The sequence below is a fragment of the Borostomias antarcticus genome (assembly GCF_949987555.1).
Source record: "Borostomias antarcticus genome assembly, chromosome: 5".
In the NCBI taxonomy this organism is placed as follows: Eukaryota; Metazoa; Chordata; class Actinopteri; order Stomiiformes; family Stomiidae; genus Borostomias; species Borostomias antarcticus.
In genome coordinates this window covers 33,626,831-33,646,830 of record NC_140238.1, presented here as the reverse complement: position 1 = coordinate 33,646,830, position 20,000 = coordinate 33,626,831, and the positions used below count along the sequence as shown (strand labels likewise).

Genomic DNA, 20,000 nt, shown 5'->3' with positions numbered 1-20,000 from the left:
TCCGTCCTCCTCTGCACGTCCTCGGCCATCTCCGCCGTGGGGAACTCCAGCACCGCGAAGCGCCGGAAGCACCCGTCCTGCCCCTGGGCCAGCTGAGGACAAAACAAACGGTCACTTTTAGGGCTCCTGCAGGTTTCAACAGGTTCAACCAGAGACCGTTTACGACTGTTGAATATAATCTAATATTCACAGCCATTCAGGGCTGCGCAATAAAATTGATGCATCGCAACATAGTTCTTCCTGCAATACTGTATTGATTTTCCACGGTAGAGGATCGATACAGTAAAAAAAAAAAAAAAGAACGAAAAAAGATGCAAAAAGTTACGTATATAATTCAGTCAGAGATGCATTATTCATGTTTTAAATGGATTAAAAAAATAAAAAGTCCTTCCATTCCCTCCGCCCTCAGGATCACCTCCAGGGAGACAGTACGTTTAGCTAGAGGGACACATGGAGGGATGGACAGTAGGGACACATGGAGGGACGGACAGTAGGGACACATGGAGGGAGGGACAGTAGGGACACATGGAGGGAGGGACAGTAGGGACTCATGGAGGGAGGGACAGTAGGGACTCATGGAGGGAGGGACAGTAGGGACACATGGAGGGAGGGACAGTAGGGACACATGGAGGGGGGGACAGTAGGGACTCATGGAGGGAGGGACAGTAGGGACTCATGGAGGGAGGGACAGTAGGGACACATGGAGGGATGGACAGTAGGGACACATGGAGGGAGGGACAGTAGGGACTCATGGAGGGAGGGACAGTAGGGACTCATGGAGGGAGGGACAGTAGGGACTCATGGAGGGAGGGACAGTAGGGACTCATGGAGGGAGGGACAGTAGGGACTCATGGAGGGAGGGACAGTAGGGACTCATGGAGGGAGGGACAGTAGGGACTCATGGAGGGAGGGACAGTAGGGACACATGGAGGGAGGGACAGTAGGGACACATGGAGGGAGGGACAGTAGGGACTCATGGAGGGAGGGACAGTAGGGACTCATGGAGGGAGGGACAGTAGGGACTCATGGAGGGAGGGACAGTAGGGACTCATGGAGGGAGGGACAGTAGGGACTCATGGAGGGAGGGACAGTAGGGACTCATGGAGGGAGGGACGGTAGGGACACATGGAGGGAGGGACGGTAGGGACACATGGAGGGAGGGACGGTAGGGACTCATGGAGGGAGGGACAGTAGGGACTCATGGAGGGAGGGACAGTAGGGACTCATGGAGGGAGGGACAGTAGGGACTCATGGAGGGAGGGACAGTAGGGACTCATGGAGGGAGGGACAGTAGGGACTCATGGAGGGAGGGACAGTAGGGACTCATGGAGGGAGGGACAGTAGGGACTCATGGAGGGAGGGACAGTAGGGACTCATGGAGGGAGGGACAGTAGGGACTCATGGAGGGAGGGACAGTAGGGACTCATGGAGGGAGGGACAGTAGGGACTCATGGAGGGAGGGACAGTAGGGACTCATGGAGGGACGGACGAGGCCCATCCATCATTCGGGGAGCAGCGGCTGAAGCTGGAACGAGACGCTGGCATGGTTACGGCCGCGCTCCGCCACGGCCCGAGGACGCCGTCAGGGGAGTGACTCATCTGAAACTAATGAAAGCAGCTCCGCCGCCCGCGTCACGCACGGCGGCGGCGTCTCATTAGAAAGTTCCAACGAGCAAAGTTGTGACACGATTATTAGTTAATGTGGTCTACGGCCCCGCGCCCCCTCCAGGCACGGCTCGGCTCATTAGTCATCTAAATAACGCGCTCTGCGGAGCAGACAGAACGGGACGCTGCTAGAATGCTGATGGCGGCGTGGCTCGGGGGGGGCGGCTACATCGATTTCCCAAACTGAATGGGTCAGAATAAGAAGGGAGGGGGGCGGCCGAGGCTGGTCATCATTAGCGTCACATTAACGCTCATTATACAACGGTGTGTGTGCTGGTCCATTGTCTCTATTGGTCAGTTTGCATTCCAGCCGTGGCGATAACCACGATATCCCCACGCTAAAATGACATTTTAATATCAATCCACCTCCTATTAGTATCCGTGGCAGTGTCCAGATCAATGTTTAGAAAGATGTGCTGTTGTGCTGTAGCATTGTCGTTGCCTGGCAACGTTCCCGTTTTCAGCGGACGTATCCGCAAATGATTAACAAATAGTTCCATTAAAAAAATACCCGTCACATCCCACTGCTTCTCGTTCCACAACGCTTTATTATATTGGGGGTTTGGGCTCATTGGCCAAGATGGATGCCCTCGACCAGATTCGCCCCAGAATGCATTGCGCCTACTTGGCTCCAGAGATTCTCGTTAACATTTCCACTAATTAATTTATTCAGAGCAGCGCAATGCTACTTTGATGGCTTTGGCTGTTGATATGATACATTCCATATAACTTCACAAACAACAAGCTCATATGCTGAAGCAGGAGATCCCAAACTGTTCAGTCCACGACACCCACAATAACAGAGCCAGAGACACTCTGGACCCCCAGTATACCCAGAAGAGGTTGAATTATGCAAATGTTCGCGCTTACACGCACTAACGGGCATAACAACAAAAGGAACACAATCTATTGTATTGCTTTACAATAGCAGCAGATGTATTATACATTTAAATACTACCCTTTGAAACCTTCTCTTCACTACTACAGCCCCCACCTCCCACTCCCAACTCCTCCCTTCTCCTGCCCCCACCTCCCACTCCCACCTCCTCCCTTCTCCAGCCCCCACCTCCTACTCCCAACTCCTCCCTTCTCCAGCCCCCACCTCCTACTCCCAACTCCTCCCTTCTCCAGCCCCCACCTCCCACTCCCACCTCCTCCCTTCTCCAGCCCCCACCTCCCACTCTCTCCCTTCTCCAGCCCCCACCTCCCACTCCCAACTCCTCCCTTCTCCAGCCCCCACCTCCTACTCCCAACTCCTCCCTTCTCCAGCCCCCACCTCCTACTCCCAACTCCTCCCTTCTCCAGCCCCCACCTCCTACTCCCAACTCCTCCCTTCTCCAGCCCCCACCTCCCACTCTCTCCCTTCTCCAGCCCCCACCTCCTACTCCCAACACCTCCCTTCTCCAGCCCCCACCTCCTACTCCCAACTCCTCCCTTCTCCAGCCCCCACCTCCCACCTCCCAACTCCTCCCTTCTGCAGCCCCCACCTCCCACTCCCACCTCCTCCCTTCTGCAGCCCCCACCTCCCACTCCCACCTCCTCCCTTCTGCAGCCCCCACCTCCCACTCCCACCTCCTCCCTTCTGCAGCCCCCACCTCCCACTCCCACCTCCTCCCTGATGATTTCGCCAACTTCTTTGACAAGTTAACAATATCAGATCCTCTTTCCCCCCCCTCCCCCGGTCAACGCTCCGTGCACCAACCTCACCTCCCCACCCTCTCTCCCCTCTCCACCCCCCCCCCCCTCCTCTCCACACCCCACCTTATCCCACTTTTCTCCCCTCTCCCCCAACGAGGCCCTCAACCCTTGTAACATCTAACCGCCCCACCACGTGCTCCCTAGACCCTGTTCCCTCACCTCTCCTTCAGTCTGTTGCACCCAAACTCCTTCCCTTCCTAACCCACCTCATCAATGCATCTCTTGTTTCAGGATGTTTTCCCTCTGCTTTCAAGACTGCCAGAGTCACCCCCCTCCTAAAGAAACCATCTCTCGACCCCTCTCAAAAACTAAAGACCGGTTTCCCTTCTATCCTTTCAATCTAAAACACTTGAACATGCCATCTTTAACCAACCATCTTCGTACCTCCACCAGAACGAGCTCGTGGACCCCCACCAGTCCAGGTTCAAGGCTGGCCACGCGACAGAGACCGCCCTCCTTGCAGTGACTCTCTCTTCTGTCCTGATACTCCTAGACCCGTCAGCAGCATTTGATACGGTAGAACAGATCCTCCTCTCCACCCTCGAGGAGAAAGACGCTGGCTCTGCACACTCCCTGTTCGCATCCTACCTGACGGGCCGCTCCTACCAGGTGACATGGACAGGGTCGATGTCGGAACCGCGTAGTCTGACTACGGGGGTCTGTTCTGTCCTTTTTCCCCTCTACACTACATCTCTGGGCTCTGTCATTCGCTCACATGGCTTCTCCTATCACTGCTATGCCGATGACACCCAACTGGTCCTGTCATTTCCCCCTTCTGATACACAAGTGGAGACACGCATAGCTGGGTGCTTGGCTGACATCTCGGAGTGGATGACGACACATCACCTCAAGCTCAATCTGGACAAGACTGATCTGCTGTTCCTCCTGGGGAAGGGCTGCCCGCACCGGGACCTGGCCATCACCATTGAAGACACAGTGGCAACGCCAACTCGGACTGCGAGGAATCTGGATGCGACCTTGGACAACCAACTGTCATTCTCCTTGCTGGGGCGCCAGCGTCAGCCATTAAACCCCTGGAACTTGTCCAGAAAGCTGCTGCTCGCCTGGTGTTCAACCACCTCAAGTTCTCCCACACAACTTCCCTTCTCCGTTCTCTACACTGGCTCCCTGTAGCAGCTCGCATCCAGTTAAACTCTGGCACTAGCCTACAGGGCAATGAAAGGAACAGCCCCCTCCTACCTCCAGGCCATGGTCAAACCCTACACCCCCTCCCGACCGCTACGCTCTGCTATCTCGGGACGACTGGTTGCCCTGTCACTCCGAGGCTCCTGCGGTCGATCGACACGGTCTCGACCTCCTCCTCCTCGACTCAGTGGAATGAACTGCCCACTGACGTCAAGACAGCAGTCGCAGGCTAAAAACTAATCTCTTCAAGAAGTACTACAACGATCCACCCTCTTAAACACATATTGTATTCTTGCACTTTGCCTTCAGCACTAGATTATGCGCTTAGTCACTTGTTTTAGAAAGGAGATGCACTTGTGAGTTCTGGCACTTTTGTGACCTTTCATAACACTTATGGTTAATAGGCTATTTTGAATCTTTTTTTATGATCTTGCGACTCTCCTGCCTCATCACTGCGCGACCCCAAAGCCTCCCTCTGGTGACCACCCGGGGGTCCTGACGCCCACTATAACTCGCCACAATCAAATGTCAAGTCAAATTCTGACTTTTCCCTGACTCACTCCCTCACTTTATCCGTGACTTAAAAGCTGAATTTTCCTGACCTAATGAACAGAAACTGCTCATGAGCGGGAATGGGATGAATGGGTGCTGAAAAAATTAATTAACCATAACAACCACTCATGCAAAACGGGAAGCGCGTGAAATAAAACCTGATATGAAATGAAAAATACTGCATGGGAAATGACATTTTGATAAATGGCAACTAGAATGTAAACACGCTGACATGGCCCAAAAATGATCGAATCCCCTGATTTTCCATGTCTGGAATAGACTTTTTAAAACTCCCATGATATTCCAGAAATGTCATGACCAGCAGGAACGCTGTGAAGAGCCATCATGTCACACCCCTGACCTGCATAATGGCAAACAAGGGCAATAATGCTTAAAACGACCCTAGAGGCATTCAGTAAGAGCATTTGGGCATGCCCTCAAACGGCGGTAGTGTAGGTGTATAGCCGTGTTGGGGGGGGGGGGGTCATGCCAAAGGACACGGCTCTCTCTCATTCCAGAAAGGCCTGCAGGTCCAGAGGCCTGCTGAATGGCAGCACCTGGGAGGGTCAGGTGGTTATCACTATAGAAACCAGCAAAGCTCACGTCTATAGAAACGGAGTGGCCACAGGGAAAGCAGGGCAAAGGTGAGGGTCGGGGACATCTAAAACTAAGCTACATAATTATGACACGTAAAAAAAAAAAAAAACCGAATGTATCTTCCCTGTACACCTCAAGTTTAGTTTTACACCAGCACAATCCGGACTTGCTCCGTGAGATGGTCTGGTGCTTTCAAGCGTCAAATAAAGCCCTGGTTAATACTCCCAAGAGGACACACAGCTGACAGCTTCGGACACCAACAATAATTCACAAAGAAATGGGAGGCAACAGAACCGCACAGAACCTACACACAGAACCTACACACAGAACCTACACACAGAACCTTACAACTGCTGTTAGCAGGGCTGAAAATTAACACCTGCCACAGGCCAAATGCAGGTAAAATTTACAATTGGCGACTAGATTTCAGAAGGCTATCTGAAATAAATATATACTTGGCCGGTAGATTTTTTCAACTACAGTCCCCTTGGCAGGTGACTCACCGTGAGCCAAAAGGTTATTTTTTACCCCTGGCTGTTAGTATTCCTACTTTCATACTTTCATGAGGTCAAGAAGAAAGTGTGCCAAAGGCAAATCATATTGTTGGTAATATTTGCTACTTGCCACTCGACAGCGCTACCCGACACACTTGACACTCATCAAATTGACCGCGCTCAAGAGCACGTGTCGCTAGGAAGGATGAGGAGGAGCCTGTGTGTGCTTGACCTGGCTGAAGATGGGTGCTTGCGTGTCGGCCAGGGCGTGGCGCAGGTCCTGGGCCGTCATCAGACTCGGGGGCAGGCGGTCCACGCACAGACATCGGGAGTGGAGCAGGGGGTAGGTGAGCGAGCCCACCTCGGTCCAGTGGACGTACAGCATGCGCGAGCCCAGCTGCTTCCCCAGGAGCTCGGACTTGGCCCTGGCCGCAGAGTCCTTCTTCATGTATTCCACAAAGCCGTAGCCCTTGGAGTGGCCAGTGGAGGCGCTGTGCACCAGGAAGCAGCGCTCCAGGTTGCCGAAGGGCCGGACCAGCTCCTCGAACTGCTGCTGGCTGAGCGCGTGGGGCAGGTTGGCGATGCAGAGCAGCGCGTCGGTGGGCTGCAGCTGCACTGAGATCTCGCGCTCGCGCAGCACGTGCTGGTGGAACTCCTTGATGGCGCACTGCGCCTGCTCCCCGTTGAGCAGGGTGACGAAGGCTGAGAGAGAGAGAGGGGGAGAGGGAGAGAGAGAGAGAGAGAGAGAGAGAGAGAGAGGGAGAGAGGGAGAGAGGGAGAGAGGGAGAGAGGGAGAGAGGGAGAGGGAGAGAAGCACAAAGCAGGAGTGTAAGATGCTTGCCTAGATCTCTTAGAAACAGTGCCTCTGTTCTGTCACCAACCCCACTTTAGTGTTGACGAGGCAAGGCTGGTGATTTAAGGGATACAGAATAGAAAATTAGAATATTGTGGAAAGTTCATTATTTTCCTTAATTTCAATCAAAAAGTGAAACTTATGCATTATAGATTCATTACACACACTGAAATATTTCAAGGATGATTGCCTCCATGCTCCACTCAACGGAGATGCAGTAATTAGTGCAAAAGGAGCCCAGAGCAGGTATTGAATGAACATACTGTACAATTATAAAGATTAAAACAAAAAAGGCTTGAAATATTTAACTTTGTGGGTAATGGATCTAGAATACATGAAAATGTTACTTTTTGAATTAAATTACAGAAAATAATGATCTTTCCACAATATCAAAATGTTCTGAGATGCACCTGTAATGTAATCAATCAGGGAAGCGGCTTCCAGCCAATTACCAAAGAGAACTAAGCAATAGAGCATTTAGGCAGAATAACTACACTCCAGTACTAAGGACTTGAGCAAGAAGGACCTACATGTTATGAGTGCTAGTGTGATCCTATGGGAGCTTTTGATAACAAGTCAAACCTACCCGTTCCCTTGTATTTGTCCACAAAGCAGTACTTGAGGTCATAGTTGCTCAACAGTTCATGCACCTCCTGTAGAGACAGAATACATTATACACAAATACATACAAGACTACCTGATAACCATACATTTAATTAAAATATACATTTTAATGTAACTTATGCTTATTTCACGTTTCAGATGTCAAAATGAACAAAAACAAACCATATTTTCATCTCGCAAGTACTAAAATAATGAGCTCATCAGAAAAATTCAAGATTAACTTGAATTCTTTCATGCCTTTGATATTTCAGGAAACAATAGCAAAACCATACAGGCCCTGTGGGGAAATACTGTCTCATTGTTGGACAGAAATCGTAACCAGCTGCCACAATGGTTTCCCTGCTCCACAATCGAATCGCAACGCGGTCTAGCATTTTCTGACCCGTTTTGTCCTCCTCCCGTTCCCATCTCGAACCCCCAACACACACACACACACACACACACACACACACACACACGCACACACACGCACACACACACGACCACCATTCCCCACGAGTCAAGCATGTTCCGAAATCAGTCCACGTTCAAACCATTAACAGTTAGCAAAACTGACAAAAACAGACTATAAACAACGTGACCTCGCTGTTGCCGCTTTAGTGAATCATCAATCAGGGTACTAGTACCCTACTACCAGATTATGCTCTTAGTCACTTGTTTTAGAAAGAAGATGCACTTGTGAGTTCTGGCAAGTAGTAGTACATTGGCTTTTCCTACGTTAAATGCAATTATTGTTAGTCGCTTTGGATAAAAGCGTCTGCTAAATGACTAATGTAATGTAATGTCATGTACTAAATCGTTTATCGCACTTGTCCGCGAGCTCACGGTCATCAGAACCACCATTGATCACGTCCATCAATTCCACTCTTTTCATTCGGTTTGAGCACGTGAAACAATGATATGAGCACGTGAAACAATGAGATCAATCAGTTTGAGCACGTGAAACAATGAGATCAATCAGTTTGAGCACGTGAAACAATGAGATCAATCAGTTTGAGCACGTGAAACAATGAGATCAATCAGTTTGAGCACGTGAAACAATGAGATCAATCAGTTTGAGCACGTGAAACAATGAGATCAATCAGTTTGAGCACGTGAAACAATGAGATCAATCAGTTTGAGCACGTGAAACAATGAGATCAATCAGTTTGAGCACGTGAAACAATGAGATCAATCAGTTTGAGCACGTGAAACAATGAGATCAATCAGTTTGAGCACGTGAGACAATGAGATCAATCAGTTTGAGCACGTGAAACAATGAGATCACCTCGCACGTGAAACAATATCATCATTCAAAACCCTTCCAGGGCTCGTGGCCTCAGCGAGGCGGTTAGAGCGTCAGCACGCGCGAGGACGGCGTCACCAGCCGCGAACAGGCCGCTGACCCGTTGACCATTCGTGCTAGCTTAGCTTAGCTTAGAGCCAGTTAGCCAGGACCCGTTGACCACCCGTGCTAGCTTAGCTTAGCTTAGAGCCAGTTAGCTTAGCTTAGCGCCAGTTAGCCAGGACCTTCCAGTTATTAGTGGACATGTGAAGTAGATATACACTGGGGAGCCGGAATTAATATTGTTAGATAACGATACACCCACATAAGTAGAATGCTGACTAATAAAAATAATAAAACACTGGTTCAGCAGCTGTACCGTTTAAAACGGCCACGCTTATCTGACACCTTCTGGTGGGTTGAGCTAACGCTGACTAGAATGAGCTACCCTTAAATGAGCTAACCTCAGCCGTTTGATTCTCTGAGGAAAAAGTGTCTAAAACTCACCTGATTACTAACGTCGGATGGTAGGTTTTTGATGATGATTTTTCGGCGGTTATAGAACTCTCTCCTGGTTCTGTCCAGGCGTCTCTCCACCTCCTCAGGGCTCAGTAACGTCTCCTCAGGGCTCAGTAACGTCTCCTCAGGGCTCAGTAACGTCAACTCTTCATCCACCCTTCGTCGACACTCGAGATTTGATGAAGTTAAATAAGTTAAATCTTCCTCATTTGTCTTGAGTTCAGGATGTCCGTGGTTTTCGGACACCCAGGGTTCGTATTGGACCGTAGGGTCATGGTGAAGGGGCCGGGTAGCGGAGCTGGGCCCTGGGTTTGGGGTAGCGGAGTTGGGCCCTGGGTTTGGGGCTTCGTCTCTAACGGACACGGCGGCCGCCATCGTTTAGGAAGTTTTCTCACAATCTGGGAAACAGACAGATTTGAGCAGTTTAAACAATACACACATGGGCGAGACTCGGTTTCTGATTGGACGAGAGAAAGACACATGGGCGAGACTCGGCTCCTGATTGGACGAGAGAAAGACACATGGGCGAGACTCGGTTCATGATTGGACGAGAGAAAGATGCTTTTTTTCTGCCTCGCAACGTAACCGGGGTTCCTGATTGGACGAGAGAAAGATGCTTTCGCAACGTAACCGGGGTGTAAATTGGTTGTGGTACGCCTGGGTCAGCCGCTGTGTCATTTGGTGGGCGGAAATTGCACTCTAGTTTAAATCTCAAGTTATCACCCACTTGTAGTGGGTAAAGTCGAAATAAAATCAACAAAGCAGACGAGTGGGATCATCACAGAGATGATATAGATGTCCACACACACTTTGACATGAGTTATCGATGGGCTGCCCCGACTCCCCGGTTGACCACGTAGACTAGGCGGACGCCGGCGTATAAATCGCTTCGACCCATAGATAGGGCGTGTTCACACCATAGCAAAATAACATCCCTCGAGGCTAATTGCACATAAGCATTGAAGACAGAGCACTTTAGCTCTGACCCTTCACATGTCTCCACGGCCTTTATTGAACAGACCATCATCTCAACAAAGAAGCGCAATGCTAACATTTATTAAGATTGTGTACATTAAAAGTAAAAACAAACAAACAAAAAGAAAGACTATCATTCACAAAGCAAAGATACAAACCATGGCAAAAGTATAAAATCAGAACAACACAATGATACTTACAATTTACACAAAGTGACACAATGTGAGACAGATCAAAGGCATTTGTGTTACAGTGAATTCCATATCTCCATGGTCAGTGGGGATTCAGAGTGAAAACCCATCATAATTTCAACATAACGGATAGAAAGGTATTGTTATTGGATAAACAATGTCCGAAGCAAGCATCATCAGAAGCAGATCAGATCCTTCGGAACAGACAGGAGAAACTGTGTTTACATAATAGCGTAGTTCAAGATATATAATTTCTGAGGTATAGGGGAGGAAGTTGAAGTCCTGGCTTGTGGTTGGTCATCACTGAGTAATTTGGGCTAGAAGCACATTAGTCTGACATTCATACATCCGACGAATTGCTTCAATACTCCCGACGAGGGATTTGAAAGTTGGACGTTGATCAGGGTCAGCATTCCAACACTGATCCATCAATATGTGAACCTGTAAAAGAGACATTAGCATTAAACAAGGTACATTAAGCACGCTGCTTCAACCACGTCCTTTTACTTCTTTAATATCTTACGTGTTCTTAATTTGCATTCTGTTTGTATAGTTTTTATTCTATTTTACACTCTTTTAATTTGTAATGCTTTTACTTTTATTGTTTCTTTTAAATCTGTTCTCACTGTGTTTGAATGTTTTATCTTTTTAGCCGTCTCCTTTTATGTAAAACTCTATGTGCTACAGTGATTTGTATGAATGGTGCTACGGTATATAAATAAAAGGCCATTGACATGAAGAGAAAAGCAGGCGTGTGGGCGTGTGTTTACCTCCGGTGGACAGCTGTGGGGACAAGGCAGCCTTTTGTTTCTCTCCAGGAGTTTTATCAACCCGATCACCGTCATCTGACCGTGCACCGCCCCCAGCATCTCAGAGAACTTCTACAGAGAGCAAAGACAAGCACATACTTCACAATGAATAAACACACACACACACACACACACCACAAAGACTGTCCCTCTCTATAATGCAGATTTGGACTTTGAGGAGGGGCTGAGGCGGTCATACCGACGGGGGACTCTGGCGATGGTCACAGCGGGTCATGATCTCATAGAGGGTCACACCAAAGGACCAAATGTCCGATGAGAATGAGAACTTGTTCTCCTTGAGACACTCAGTGGCGTACCTGGAAAAGAGGCACAAACACAACTTGAACGACATTTAATTTCACTGCCTACATCATGGACACAGACACAGTCATCCATGATTGGATGGGATAAGAAGAAGAGGATGATACTGATAGACTACTAGACTACAGATAGTAAATTGCCAGTTTGGGAACCTTTAAATGTCTATCTGAGTACCTACAGTAGGACTGGAAGGAGGAACTGTAGCTCAGTTGGTAGAGCGGATCATTCAGTGATCGAAGGGTCAGTGGTTCGAATCCCATCTCCAACTGTCTACATGTCGAAGTGTCCTTGAGCAAAGACACCTAACCCCAAACTGCTCCCAATGAGCAGGTTAGCACCTTGCATGGCAGCTACCGCCATTGGTGTGTGAGTGTGTGTGTGAATGGGTGAATGAGAGGCCATTGTAAAGCGCTTTGAGTGCCGCTAAGGTGGAAAAGCGCTATATAAGTGCCGTCCATTTACCATAACTGATCAACACTGATAAAACACTGTAAGGACAAGCGATTACAAGAATTCCAATGAACCTGGACCCGTACTTGTTACACACGGCGAATAAACTTTCTATTCTTTACTCTATTCTACCCTCAACGATGCAATAGAGCCGTGAATCAGAGCCCAGGATGCTCAGCTCAGCAGCTGCTCAGAACCTTCAGAACCTCACCAGAACACGGGGAACCTCACCAGAACACGGGGAACCTCACCAGAACACAGCAGCTGCTCAGCGCCTTCAGAACCTCACCAGAACACGGGGAACCTCACCAGAACACGGGGAACCTCACCAGAACACAGCAGCTGCTCAGAACCTTCAGAACCTCACCAGAACACAGGGCTGCTCAGAACCTTCAGAACCTCACCAGAACACGGGGCTGCTCAGAACCTTCAGAACCTCACCAGAACACGGGGAACCTCACCAGAACACGGGACTGCTCAGAACCTTCAGAACCTCACCAGAACACGGGGCTGCTCAGAACCTTCAGAACCTCACCAGAACACGGGGCTGCTCAGTGCCTTCAGAACCTCACCAGAACACAGCAGCTGCTCAGAACCTTCAGAACCTCACCAGAACACGGGACTGCTCAGAACCTTTAGAACCTCACCAGAACACAGGGCTGCTCAGAACCTTCAGAACCTCACCAGAACACGGGACTGCTCAGAACCTTTAGAACCTCACCAGAACACAGGGCTGCTCAGTGCCTTCAGAACCTCACCAGAACACGGGGCTGTCCCCATCCTCGCGGACCCGGTAGTAGACCTCTCCCTCGGGGATGTACTTGGTCAGGCCGAAGTCCCCGATCTTCACCAGGCCCTCGTTCTCCACCAGAACGTTGCGCGCCGCTAGGTCCCGATGGATGTAGCGCTTGGCGTGTAAGTACTCCATCCCCTTACCGAAGGAGAGAACAATCAGAGATGAGCAAGAGGTTCCACTGCTGTCGCTAATCATCTCACACATTCTCAAACTCCGCCCCCACAGAGGCCCCTCCTCTAATGGGCGGGGCTAACCTGGCAGATTTGCTGGGTGAAGAGGAGGTTGTGTGCCAGGCCCAGGCGCTGTTTGGGGAGGTAGTCTTTGAGACTGCCCAGCGGCAGGTACTCCATGATCAGCTGCACCACCTGCCCTCCTGCTTACAAGAAGTTCACAAAAATGCTATTTGACTGTTTCACAACCATTTGGAAAAAAACGAAAATGGCGTTTTCAAGATTCAACACTGTTATTATTGTATTTACTATCATGTTTCTTTCTTTTCTTATTTTTTCTTGAATTCTATTTATAAATTGTAGTATTTTCTGCATTATTGTATTGTACTGTATGTTTTAGTTGAGGACTCTTGGAAGACTAGCCGATGGCTAAAAGAGATCCTAATAAACAAACAAAACACGTCAAACATCATGGAAAGACTCGCAACAAGACAGAGAGTTTAAAACTACAATCTGGCCACGGCTGCTGTAATGTGACCCGGCTTCACACACACCCTACACATGCGTACTGCACCGCACTTTAGTGTGCTTGAAAATCATGCTACACGTGGGTATGAGCATGCAGTATACACAGGAGATCAGGCGATGCTGTGGGCGGGTGGGGGCAGGCGAGCGACCTCTGGAGCGACCTCTCACCCAGCTCAGAGCAGGACCCCTTGTACTTGACGATGTTACTGTGGTAGAGGGACTTCAGGATCGTGATCTCCTTCATCCAGCCTTCCTGAAGATGGCTGCCCCCCTCCTGCTTTAGGGTCTTCACCGCCACGTACTCTCCTGTCCCGTCATTGGCCGGGTCATACAGGTAGAGTATCACCTTCCCAAAGTGACCCTGGAAACAGAGCACAAACATGAGAGGGAGGGGTCAAGGGAGGCGGTTGATGCATCGGATCCTGTTACTTTCTCGCATCCTGACACTAGGGGGCAGCGTTGACCTTAGCATGCCATCACGTTCAGTTTCTCTATGTAGAACACAGGAAGTGTGCCTGTGAGCGTAAATGGTAAATATCTAATGAAATAGCAAATGTAATCACCTTAGTGGTGTTATTCATTGACAAATGGAATCTGATTGGACAGCAGCTCAACGTCGCCCCCTTGAGTTACAGGGTAACAGGTTCTGACATGACGGGGGCACGGGGAGCCAGGAGATGAGGACACGTTTCCCTTTGGGTAAATAAAACGTGCCTCTCCAAACGTGGGGCCGTGCGCTCACCTCTCCTAAGTCCCGGATCATTTTCAGGTAGCGCTTGAGGAACACGCTGGGGTCCGCGCCCGGGGAGGCGTCGCCGGGGGAGATGTCTGGATCTGGGCGGTGGGGCAGACACGAGCATCGATCACCACAGCGCCACACATCCACACGGCACAGAGAGGAGAGGGCGTGGTCAAACTGAGAGAGGGGTCAGGAGGGGACGTACTCTTGAGCTGCAGCTCGGTGAGCTCTCGGAGGACGATGCGGAAGGACGGCCTCTCGCGGGGTTCGTAGGTCAGACACATGCTGATGAAGCTGGCCAGCTCCTGCGACGAGGGCTCCGCCAGGCGCCTCCGCGTCTGATAGAAGCGCTCCTTCTGTTACGACGACGAGAGGTCAAGGGTCAACGGGAGTCACACACACGGAGGGGACGGGAGAGGGCGGCGGCGGCGGGCGGGGCAGTACCTCAGACAGCGTGCTGGCGCTCATGGGCAGGTCGCCGTTGTTGCAGATCTCCAGCAGCGTGGCGCCGAAGCTCCACTGGTCGGCGGCGCTGCCGAGGTGGGCGCCGCTTGGGACGCACTCTGGCGCGATCCACGGGATCCGCTCAATGCGCTCTGGAGCGACAGTCAAACCAGCCTTTTTTTAATATATATATATTTATTATGATAGGACAGTGTAGGTGACAGACAGGAAAGGTGGGGGAGAGAGAGAGAGAGAGGGGAAGACATGCAGCAAAGGTCGTAGGCGGGATTCGAACCCACGCCGCTGCAGAAAGGATTTACATGGTAAGCGCCCCAGCCCGTTGAGCTACAGGTAAAACCTTTACATGTTCAACGTGATAACAAAACACGGCATTACAGTGTATGTACTTTGTAACATCTTAAACTGCTCTTGGAACATGTTGATATGGTGACACTGCAAGACAACGGGAAGTGATCACACAGCCACCAGGAAGTGGTCAGGAAGTGGACAGAGTCGAGCTTCCTGTACCTCAATCAGATTAAAGGGAGGTGAAGTTGAGCAACTAGGGAACACTGTAAATACAACCCAATGTCGTGACTTCAGAAGCAAAGTGTAGCTGCCACGTTCTGAGACAGCGTATAGCTTTGAAATAGGCCACATGCACAACTCCACTACTTCCTGAAATTAGACATGCTTCTCTATTTCCTGTCCTACACTATTGGATGAGGTGATTAATCAGGTGTGCCTGACTGCAGCGCAATGATCAGGCACACCTGAATAATCATTTCATCCAATAGTGTGAGACAGGAAATTTGATTTGATTTGATTTATTTGACATTTGATACACAGAGTAAAGAAATAGAAATAGAAATACTAGAGAAGCATGTCTAATTTCTAAGTACGGTCATTGTGCATACAGCCCATTGGGCGGTATCATCTATCTCAGTAGGACCAGCACCATCATGTGAGTGTTGGGATGAGCTCAGTAGGACCAGCACCATCATGTGAGTGTTGGGATGAGTTCAGTAGGACCAGCACCATCATGTGAGTGTTGGGATGAGCCCAGTAGGACCAGCACCATCATGTGAGTGTTGGGATGAGTTCAGTAGGACCAGCACCATCATGTGAGTGTTGGGATGAGCTCAGTAGGACCAGCACCATCATGTGAGTGTTGGGATGAGTTCAGTAGGAGCAGCACCATCATGTGAGTGTTGGGATGAGCTGAGTAGGACCAGCACCGTCATGTGAGTGTTGGGATGAGCGGGCGGGTGAGACCCACCTTCCTGGGAGAGGACAGTGAGGGCGATGCCGGGGTCACTCAGCTTGATGAAGGGGGAGGTTCCCTCCTCCAGACCCCGCCGGACAACAAGGATGTTCTTCCCACAGACGTTCCCATGAACCAGACGCCTGGTCTCCTGAAAGAACCACAGAACATCACTCATCTGACCATAGTACTCACTATAGTACATACTCCTGACCACAGTACTCACTATAGTACATACTCATCTGACCATAGTACTCACTATAGTACATACTCCTCTGACTACAGTACTCACTATAGTACATACTCCTCTGACTACAATACTCACTATAGAACATTCTCCTCTGACTATAGTACTCACTATAGTACATACTCCTCTGACTACAGTACTCACTATAGTACATACTCCTCTGACTACAGTACTCACTATAGTACATACTCCTCTGACTACAGTACTCACTATAGTACATACTCCTCTGACTACAGTACTCACTATAGTACATACTCATCTGACCATAGTACTCACTATAGTACATACTCCTCTGACCATAGTACTCACTATAGTACATACTCCTCTGACTACAGTACTCACTATAGTACATACTCCTCTGACTACAGTACTCACTATAGTACATACTCATCTGACTACAGTACTCACTATAGTACATACTCCTCTGACTCCAATACTCACTATAGTACATACTCCTCTGACTACAGTACTCACTATAGTACATACTCCTCTGACTACAGTACTCACTATAGTACATACTCCTCTGACTACAATACTCACTATAGTACATACTCCTCTGACCATAGTACTCACTATAGTACATACTCATCTGACCATAGTACTCACTATAGTACATACTCCTCTGACCATAGTACTCACTATAGTACATACTCCTCTGACTACAGTACTCACTATAGTACATACTCATCTGACCATAGTACTCACTATAGTACATACTACTCTGACCATAGTACTCACTATAGTACATACTCCTCTGACTACAGTACTCACTATAGTACATACTCCTCTGACTACAGTACTCACTATAGTACATACTCCTCTGACCATAGTACTCACTATAGTACATACTCCTCTGACTACAGTACTCACTATAGTACATACTCCTCTGACCATAGTACTCACTATAGTACATACTACTCTGACCATAGTACTCACTATAGTACATACTCCTCTGACTATAGTACTCACTATAGTACATACTCCTCTGACCACAGTAGTACGCTTAGAGAACGCAGGGTGCAACAGACCAGCAGCTAGAGAGGGATCTAACTATGTCAGTACATATAGTCGCCATTCAGGTAAAATATTTGTATTTATTTATTATCGTTGTCATACTCATTTATTTTTGATAATGTGTTACGTTTCTTATAACGTAGTATTTGTGCTATGCATACAGTATGTACTCTGTAGTATGTTTCTATGATATAGCTAATTTGACAGTCAAAACAATTTGACAGTCAACATTTTCCAGGAGCTTGCTCAATCGTCTTGTTGAGAGGTCAAGGAATATTCTTTTACAGTTCTCGATATTCATACAAATGGGTGAACTGTTTTTTTTGGAAAATAAGTAGCAGGATCACTATTCATCCTTCTTCCTGTTAAGCACATTGTGGTGTCTCTGTGTATGAAATGCGCTATATAAATAAAAGTTTCATTTGATGTGATCAATAGTCATGGGATGGTCTCTACTGATATGAACGTGTCTGGTGTGAACGTACGAGGTAGCTGAGGGCTCTGGGACATGAACATGTCTGGTGTGAACGTACGAGGTAGCTGAGGGCTCTGGGATATGAACATGTCTTGTGTGAACGTACGAGGTAGCTGAGGGCTCTGGGATGTGAACATGTCTGGTGTGAACGTACGAGGTAGCTGAGAGCTCTGGGATATGAACGTGTCTGGTGTGAACGTACGAGGTAGCTGAGGGCTCTGGGATGTGAACGTGTCTGGTGTGAACGTACGAGGTAGCTGAGGGCTCTGGGATATGAACATGTCTGGTGTGAACGTACGAGGTAGCTGAGGGCTCTGGGATGTGAACATGTCTGGTGTGAACGTACGAGGTAGCTGAGGGCTCTGGGATATGAACATGTCTGGTGTGAACGTACGAGGTAGCTGAGGGCTCTGGGATATGAACATGTCTGGTGTGAACGTACGAGGTAGCTGAGGGCTCTGGGATATGAACATGTCTGGTGTGAACGTACGAGGTAGCTGAGGGCTCTGGGATATGAACATGTCTGGTGTGAACGTACGAGGTAGCTGAGGGCTCTGGGATATGAACATGTCTGGTGTGAACGTACGAGGTAGCTGAGGGCTCTGGGATATGAACATGTCTGGTGTGAACGTACGAGGTAGCTGAGGGCTCTGGGATATGAACATGTCTGGTGTGAACGTACGAGGTAGCTGAGGGCTCTGGGATATGAACATGTCTGGTGTGAACGTACGAGGTAGCTGAGGGCTCTGGGATATGAACATGTCTGGTGTGAACGTACGAGGTAGCTGAGGGCTCTGGGATATGAACATGTCTGGTGTGAACGTACGAGGTAGCTGAGGGCTCTGGGATATGAACATGTCTGGTGTGAACGTACGAGGTAGCTGAGGGCTCTGGGATATGAACATGTCTGGTGTGAACGTACGAGGTAGCTGAGGGCTCTGGGATATGAACATGTCTGGTGTGAACGTACGAGGTAGCTGAGGGCTCTGGGATATGAACATGTCTGGTGTGAACGTACGAGGTAGCTGAGGGCTCTGGGATATGAACATGTCTGGTGTGAACGTACGAGGTAGCTGAGGGCTCTGGGATGTGAACATGTCTGGTGTGAACGTACGAGGTAGCTGAGGGCTCTGGGATATGAACATGTCTGGTGTGAACGTACGAGGTAGCTGAGGGCTCTGGCCAGTTGTTTGGCGACGGTGAATTTCCACTGGGGCGTGACCCGAGCTTTCTCCCTCCGGAGGAACACGTCCAGAGGCCCGAACTCCACAAACTCCTCCACCATGATGACTGTGAAGAGGAGAAGAATCATCACTCTCTCAGGTCGGCTGACCAGTCGCTCCTCGTCGTCCCCAAATCCAGGCTAAAGCCCAGGGGGGGACCGAGCCTTGGCCGTCGTTGCCCCCAAACTCTGGAACGAGCTGCCCCCCCCCCCCCACACATTAAGCCCCAACACTCCCAGTGTTTAAGTCCCGCCTACAAACACATTTGTTTTCCCTGACGTTTAAATACTAAGTATCAGAGTAGCTCTTTATTATCTTTCATTGTGCTTCTATTGTCCTGTTGTGTTGTCTGCTGTGTTTTTTTTTTGCATTGATTGGAATGGAAAGCACTTTGGTCAACTCGTTGTTTTAAATGTGCTCTATAAATAAAATAAAGTTGGATTGGATCACTGACCATACCACTACTCTTAGAAATGATGCCGCCTGCAATGTATCATTTCAACTAACAGTTCCCTTGCCTTAATTGTAGTTGACCCATATTTAGTGTCCGTGAGAGGGAAGTGAGTGTTAGAAGAGAGAAGTTACTGTACACATGAAGGAAGAGAGAAGTTACTGTACACATGAGGAAGAGAGAGGTTACGCTACACATGAAGGAGGGGAGAGCGGGAGGTTGGACGTTGGCGTCGGACTTACTCTCGCATCCTTTGACCGAAACCCCGTGAACGAACACCAGGTGACTGTGAGACACCTGACTCATGAGACTCGCCGTCTCAAAGAACGCCTAGGAGACAGGATGCGGAAACATTAGTCAAGTCAAGTCTGTTTGTAAGCACATTTAAAAACAGCCTCGGCCGACCAAAGTGCTGTACATAAATAAAACACATACAGATTAAATACAAAGCAACACACAACAATACAATAAAATACACACAGATTAAATAC

General features: G+C 49.0%; 2 protein-coding genes across 2 annotated transcripts in view; both read right to left on the bottom strand.

The window, feature by feature from the left end:
- Positions 1–9,787, bottom strand: part of raver1 (ribonucleoprotein, PTB-binding 1) — a gene marked incomplete at its 5' end in the record, with an annotated part of 18,369 nt that extends 8,582 nt beyond the window's left edge. Inside the window, 4 exons of the mRNA XM_084439143.1 lie at positions 1–92; positions 6,385–6,854; positions 7,592–7,658; positions 9,401–9,787. The exon at positions 1–92 is cut by the window's left edge and continues 100 nt beyond it. Coding sequence (XP_084295269.1) covers positions 1–92; positions 6,385–6,854; positions 7,592–7,658; positions 9,401–9,787 — 1,016 coding nt within the window. The remainder of the gene's footprint in view (positions 93–6,384; positions 6,855–7,591; positions 7,659–9,400) is intronic.
- Positions 9,788–10,452: 665 nt separating this feature from the next.
- Positions 10,453–20,000, bottom strand: part of tyk2 (tyrosine kinase 2) — a 22,589-nt gene continuing 13,041 nt past the window's right edge. Inside the window, exons 13-24 of the mRNA XM_084437866.1 lie at positions 19,752–19,839; positions 18,998–19,125; positions 16,115–16,250; positions 14,836–14,987; positions 14,597–14,747; positions 14,395–14,486; positions 13,821–14,013; positions 13,209–13,327; positions 12,917–13,089; positions 11,587–11,704; positions 11,349–11,459; positions 10,453–11,019 (exon numbers count right to left, since the gene is read on the bottom strand). Coding sequence (XP_084293992.1) covers positions 10,879–11,019; positions 11,349–11,459; positions 11,587–11,704; positions 12,917–13,089; positions 13,209–13,327; positions 13,821–14,013; positions 14,395–14,486; positions 14,597–14,747; positions 14,836–14,987; positions 16,115–16,250; positions 18,998–19,125; positions 19,752–19,839 — 1,602 coding nt within the window. The 3' untranslated portion in view covers positions 10,453–10,878. The remainder of the gene's footprint in view (positions 11,020–11,348; positions 11,460–11,586; positions 11,705–12,916; positions 13,090–13,208; positions 13,328–13,820; positions 14,014–14,394; positions 14,487–14,596; positions 14,748–14,835; positions 14,988–16,114; positions 16,251–18,997; positions 19,126–19,751; positions 19,840–20,000) is intronic.